Consider the following 6,548-nt stretch of genomic DNA (forward strand, 5'->3'; position numbering starts at 1 on the left):
TATTTAAAATAGAAAAATAATAAAATAAGAATATAAAAATGATGATAAAATGATAAATAATAAAGAAAAAGAAAAGAAAATATATGAATATACAAAAGAAAATAAATATTCTAAACACAAAGATGAAATGAAAAATATGATAAAAATAATAAAAATCTATAAAATTAATAAAAAAATGATGAAATAATTACAAGAATTAGCTGTAAATAATATAAATAAAGAAAATATATATTAGAAAATATATAAGATTATAAATGAATAAAGATAAAATAAAAATCAAAGAAGAAGAAGTTAAAGAAATAATTAAGAAAATAATAAAATAAAAAGCAATTAATTAAGTATTAATAAAACTTGTGACTATTATTCCTGAATTATGTGAGACTAATCCTGTCAATGAATCTTCATCATGTAATTCTACAAAATATATTTGGTTGTTGTAGAAATATTGTTCCATGACATCAATCTTGTTTTTAATTACAATGTTTTTAACTTCTTTTATATTATCAATTTCATTTTTTATTTCTTTAATTAATTTAATAATTTCAAAATTTACTAATTAATTTATTGAAATTACTACTGCAATTATTTTAATATCTTTTATTTTTTTCTATTTTCATTATCATATTCTTCATTTCTTTATATCATTTCTTTTATTCAAATATACTCAATTAATATTATGATATACAACAATAGAAAGGATCTTGAAGTATAAGAAAATAATAAATGAAATAGAGAAATTATAATAAAGAAATAAATAAAAAGAAGAAATGATAGAAAACACAATATCAGAAAATAAAGAAGAATAAAAATCACTTACAAAAATTACAATAAATTTGTAGAAAGTGAAAAAAAAATAAAAGAAAATACATTGAAAGAAGGTCTAGATAATAAAATATATGATATCATACAATGATACAAGAAAATCTATTTATCACAAATTATAAACTTTCAACTGTGTATAAAAATATAATAAAATGAAATGTATATTATAATCAATTTATAACAAGAATGTATTTACTTAGTGAATATGATAAATTTAGAAAAAAATTAAAAGAAGTAAATAACATAAATCTAAGAGCAATATATAAAAATATCATAGAAACTAAAATAGATAATAAATAAGAATGTAATAATAAATAGAATATTAGAAAGAATTAAATAAATCAATAAAAATATAAGAAAACAACAATGAAAATAATATAAAACATATAAGTGAATTGTTAAAATAAAGAAATAATATTAATAACATAAATATAAATTTATCTTGAAAGTCTTGTAGAAATGAGAATAAGAAAAAAGGAAAAGATATACAAAGGGGTATTTATAGAAATGAATAAAATAAACAAACCACATATATCAAGATATTCTGTCGTAGTTATTATCTCCATTAGTACCCATTCAAAGAGAACAAGTAGGATTGAGTTAAAAAAAAATAAACATTGGAATAGAAGAAATAAACTTATGAAATAAATAATAGAAAAAGAATCAGATATTTAATGAAGAAAAATAACAATATAAACTCCTCTTATTGATATTTAATTCAAATTCTGATAAATTGATTATATGTATAAGTTAAACTAATTGACAATAGTTTATTTATTTAAAAAAATCGTCTGTTATAAAAATTTGATATTCTATTAAACTTATTTTAGAGAAAGAATTTACGATAGAAGTTAAATTTATTAAATAAAACAGAACAGTTAATTTCCAAGTCTTATAACATCTAAATCTATGGACCTAATTATTAACTCTTTTTATAAAATTTTTTGGGGTTATTAGATACTATTTTTGCAGATAAGAGTTCTATTTTTGATTCTAGAATAACACTTTTAAGTTATCATTAGTTGTCATTGTTTTTTTTTCTGTTTATCTTTATATAACCAACAAAGAATAAAGTTAAAATAAGTAAGTTAAACTTCTTTCACATGAACAAACTCTTGCTTATTTTTCCAGTAATACCAGAATACTGCAAGGACAGTGAGAAGAAGAACACCAGTGATTAGGATTAGAACCAACCAATTTTGTTTTATCCAATTATGTTTATTGTACTTTTTTTCAGTGTATTTTCTTTGGATATAGAACTTTGTTAAAGCAAATGAAGTAGAAGATAAATGAGGATTAATGACAATTTCAGCATATAATAAATCACCATTCCATGATCTTGTTGTTGTTAAGAAAGTAGAATTAATTATAAATTTAATTGGTTGTTGTGCTAGGTATTGTTCTTTTGTAATATTTGAAGCAAAGTATTCAGACCGATCATAAAAATGATAAAAATTTATAACGCTTACTTGTAACTGACGTTCAGGATCAGATGAAAAAATAAGAGAAGATGTGTTAATCCAATATTGGTATTGATTATCATACTTTACTTGATTAGTACAGTTAATATAAACAGAAATTTCTATATCATTAACACCGTCAAAAGGATATATTTGAATAGCATATTCTTCGTTAGGATCTTCTTGGTCAAGGTATTTACTTTGTGAAAATGATTGGACGTTTGACTGTAGTCTAATCAAATTACATTCTACATCAGTTTGTTCTTCACACCATTTTCCTTTTTTATCTGGTGGACATAAGCAATGTGATACTAATCTTGATTCATTACAATTTATATTACAAGGTTGTGTATTATTGAATGTGATATCACAATGATATTCTTCAGGACAGTCAACAGTAATTTGATTGCATTGACTTTTATCATTACAAAGAACAGGTACAGTAAAACAATTTTTAAATTGTGAATAATTAGTAGTATAATAAAAATGATTAGAAATAACTTTATCATCACAAACAAGCTATGCAAAGATTAATTTTTTTATTTAAGTTTATAAAATAACTTTAATTATAAACAAACATTCATTGTTGAACAATTGTATGCATAATGAGTTGAATCGATAAGTGTTGTATTATCACAAATTAAAGAAATATCAATTTCTGACATATAATGATTTTCATTATTATTAAATTTAAAGATAACACATTTATTAAATTTGAATTGATCAATTTTAAAAAGATTTTCATCAATAAAGAATTCATTGACAGTACATTCTATTGTTTCACATGGAGAATTTATAGCAACAATTTCTGATGCATTGAAATATTCTTGACCGATAAAATATTCATTAATTCTAATTTTATAATTTCCATCACAAACACTAATATTTAAATTATAATATTCCTTTTCACCACTTCCACAATCTATAAAATGATTATTTATTAATTATGTTAGTTTGGTTAACAAACTATGATCAATATTTACTGTTCTTTCATTCATTCCTGAATCTGGTGTTGTAATACTTTCTTTTTCTTTTTCAGAGATTGCTTTAAAATAATCTTTATTTTTTCTGTGTGGATGGTTGTAAGCAAAGACTAAGTCTTCTTTGAGTTTATGAATTCCATCCATTCCTTGTTTCATTTCATCAATAATTTTTTCTTTAATTTCATTAACATACATTTGAGTCTCTTGGCATTGACAAGACAAAACAATGAAACTTATCCAAATGATAAAAGTCTTCATAACAAACAAAACAATTGATTTATTGGTTTCTCAGATGAGAATTTTGAAAATTTGAAAACATTAAATAGAAAAAAAGGAATTTAATAGATTCATATGTCAAAAAACTCTCCATCTGAACCAAATCAATGGGATGAAAAACGTATTGAATCAAGACAACAATATCTTCCTAAAAGAGAATTCCAAAAATTAAGAGAAATAAGGGATGAAATTGAAGATGAAAAAGAAATGTTTAATGAAAACGAATTAACAGAATCAGAAAAGAAAGAATTACAACGAAAAATAGATATTTATAATTTAGCTAAACAACGTATTGCCTTAGAACAAATTAATGAACCTCAATATAGTATTCCTAAAACAGGTAGTGTTATAGAAGAGAAACCAATTTATGATAATTACAAAGACGAAGATAATGAACAATGGATGAATACCCAAAAAAAGGCTATTTTTATTGGTAAAAGTATAGATGAACGAAGTAAAATAGATGATGGTTCTTTTGAAAAAATGATACTTCAAGAAGATGAAGACTCTCTTGAAAGAGAAATATTGGAATTAAGAACAAAAGAATTAGAAGAAATCCCTTCAAAAAGAACAAAACAAGATGAAATGAATGAAATTAGAAAATCTTTACCTGTATATCAAAAACGTGAAGAATTTTTAAAATTAGTTAGAAACAATCAAATTGTTATTATTGCGGGAGAAACAGGTAGTGGTAAAACAACACAACTACCTCAGTATTTATATGAAGATGGATATTGTAAAAAAGGAAAAATAGGAGTTACACAACCAAGAAGAGTTGCTTGTATGAGCATTGCAAGAAGAGTTTCAGAAGAGATTGGAACTCGGTTAGGAGGAATGGTTGGGTATACTGTTAGATTTGAAGATGTTACATCTGATAGAACATTAATTCAGTATATGACAGATGGAATGTTATTAAGAGGGTTTTTAAATCAACCAGATTTATCTGAATATAGTTGTATAATGATAGATGAAGCACATGAAAGAACAATATCAACAGATTTATTATTTGGACTACTAAAAGATATAATCCGATTTAGGTCAGATTTAAAATTAATTATTGCGTCAGCTACTTTAGAAACTCAAAAATTTTCTGAGTATTTTGATAATGCACCAGTATTCATTATTCCAGGAAGAAGATTTCCTGTCACAATTGAATATTTGACAGAACCTGAACCTGATCCATTAATTGCTGCAGTAAATAGAACTATTCAAATTCATACAACAATGCCAAAAGGTGATATTTTAATATTTCTTACAGGACAAGAAGAAGTAGATGAATGTGCTGAAGCAATTAAAGAAAGAACAAGAGGATATGGTACAAAAATGGATGAATTGATCATCACAAGAATTTATGCTGCATTACCAAGTGATATTCAAGCCCAAATATTTATTCCAACACCTCCAAATGCAAGGAAAGTTGTTGTTGCAACAAATATTGCAGAAACATCACTTACAGTTGATGGAATTGTTTATGTTATTGATTCGGGGTATTGTAAAATTAATGAATATAATTCTAGAACTGGAATGGAAAGTTTAAAAATTGTCCCAATCAGTAAAGCATCAGCAGACCAAAGAGCTGGAAGAGCTGGTCGTGTGTCCCCTGGGAAGTGTTATAGACTTTATACTAAAGATGCCTTTACTAAAGAGTTACCCGAATCTACTCCACCAGAAATTATTAGGTCTAATCTTTCATCGGTAATTTTATTATTAAAAACACTTGGAATTGATGATATTCTTCACTTTGATTTTATGGACTCTCCAAGTCCTGAATCGTTAATGAGAGCTCTGGAAGAGTTGTATGCACTAGGAGCTTTCAATCAAAAAGGAGAATTAACTCAAAGGGGACAAAAAATGGCAGAATTTCCTATAGCACCAACATTAGCAAGAGTACTTATTGGGTCTGAACAATATCAATGTTCTGAAGAAATTGCAACAATTTGTGCAATGTTACAAATATCAGGAGAATTATTTTATAGACCAAAAGAAAAAGCTCAAATAGCAGATACAATTAAAAAAGGTTTTGTTAGATCTGAAGGAGATCATCTTACTCTTTTAGGTGTTTATAATTCATGGGTTGATGCTGGTAAATCAGATGGATGGTGTAGAGATAATTTTCTTCAAGCACGTGCATTAAATAAAGCAAACGATATTAGAGACCAATTAGTTAATATAATGGAACGGGTTGATATTCAAATGTTAAAATCAAAAGATAATATATCAATACTTAAAGCATTATTAAGTGGGTATTTCCTTAATACAGCTCAATTAACTAAAGAAGGAATTTATCGTCAAACAAAACAAAATAGGACAATAGAAATTCACCCAAGTTCAAGTATGTTTAATAAAAATCCTCGTTGGATTTTATTTTATGAATTAGTTTTAACAACAAAAGAATACGTTCGTCAAGTTTCTGAAATTGATCCATCATGGCTCATAGAAGTTGCTCCTCATGTATTTAAAGAAGAAGATATGAAAGATGCAATTCGTAAATATCGTAGTAAAAAGAATAAATAATAATTCCTTTACTTTTTTTAACAATTAAAATTAATAAACCAGAAAACCTTATGACTTAACAAATACATGAATTGATATTACTTAGTCATTGTGTCATCCCAATCAATAAAATAATCTTTTGGGTGATAATTTCTCATTACTATTTCTGTATATTCTTGACCAAAATAATTTTTCATTCGATGAGATAATGGATAAACTTGTTCTAAAGCTACCCAAATAATTTGTTCCTTAGTTGGTCTGTGATAGAGCTTTCCCTGTGCAATAGCCCATGCTACTCCTGTTAGTCTATGTACTTCAATGTCTTTTTTTATACTTGCATTGATTGAACGAAAAAGCCCTTCAAATGCTGGATTCAAAAAGTGAAAATGAGATCGCATATAATAAAGATATGCATTGTACCAATGTTCAGGTGTATTTAGTGGTCCATCTCTTCCTTTCTGAGAAATAAAATCCATTAACATCTCTTCAATTTCATGACCAATACCTAAACCAG

The 6,548-nt window shown here is 25.4% G+C and overlaps 3 protein-coding genes across 3 annotated transcripts in view, besides 9 other annotated features; 1 reads left to right on the forward strand and 2 right to left on the reverse strand.

The window, feature by feature from the left end:
- Window positions 1–5: 5 nt before the first annotated feature.
- Window positions 6–187: a microsatellite.
- Window positions 162–321: a microsatellite.
- Window positions 322–693: a repeat region.
- Window positions 694–702: 9 nt separating this feature from the next.
- Window positions 703–877: a microsatellite.
- An 80-nt stretch (window positions 878–957) lies between these two features.
- Window positions 958–1,003: a sequence feature (AT_rich).
- Window positions 1,004–1,024: 21 nt separating this feature from the next.
- Window positions 1,025–1,207: a microsatellite.
- Window positions 1,085–1,259: a microsatellite.
- A 651-nt stretch (window positions 1,260–1,910) lies between these two features.
- On the reverse strand, window positions 1,911–3,523 carry EDI_052750 (uncharacterized protein; the record flags this gene model as incomplete). Its single annotated transcript, XM_001740821.1, has 3 exons — window positions 1,911–2,801; window positions 2,861–3,204; window positions 3,250–3,523. The coding sequence occupies 3 exons, from the start codon at window positions 3,521–3,523 to the stop codon at window positions 1,911–1,913; spliced, it is 1,509 nt and encodes a 502-aa protein (XP_001740873.1).
- Window positions 2,812–2,855: a sequence feature (AT_rich).
- Window positions 3,163–3,183: a sequence feature (AT_rich).
- A 93-nt stretch (window positions 3,524–3,616) lies between the features above and the next one.
- Window positions 3,617–6,055, forward strand: EDI_052760 (ATP-dependent RNA helicase, putative; the record flags this gene model as incomplete). Its single annotated transcript, XM_001740822.1, has 1 exon — window positions 3,617–6,055. One exon carries the CDS (start codon window positions 3,617–3,619, stop codon window positions 6,053–6,055), a length of 2,439 nt encoding a protein of 812 aa, XP_001740874.1.
- A 77-nt stretch (window positions 6,056–6,132) lies between these two features.
- EDI_052770 (uncharacterized protein) overlaps window positions 6,133–6,548 on the reverse strand; it is a gene marked incomplete at both ends in the record, with an annotated part of 1,101 nt that continues 685 nt past the window's right edge. The window contains one exon of the mRNA XM_001733476.1: window positions 6,133–6,548. This exon is cut by the window's right edge and continues 229 nt beyond it. Within this exon, the coding sequence (XP_001733528.1) occupies window positions 6,133–6,548 (416 nt within the window).

The sequence above is a fragment of the Entamoeba dispar genome, genomic scaffold (assembly GCF_000209125.1).
Source record: "Entamoeba dispar SAW760 scf_1105229463247 genomic scaffold, whole genome shotgun sequence".
In the NCBI taxonomy this organism is placed as follows: Eukaryota; Evosea; order Mastigamoebida; family Endamoebidae; genus Entamoeba; species Entamoeba dispar.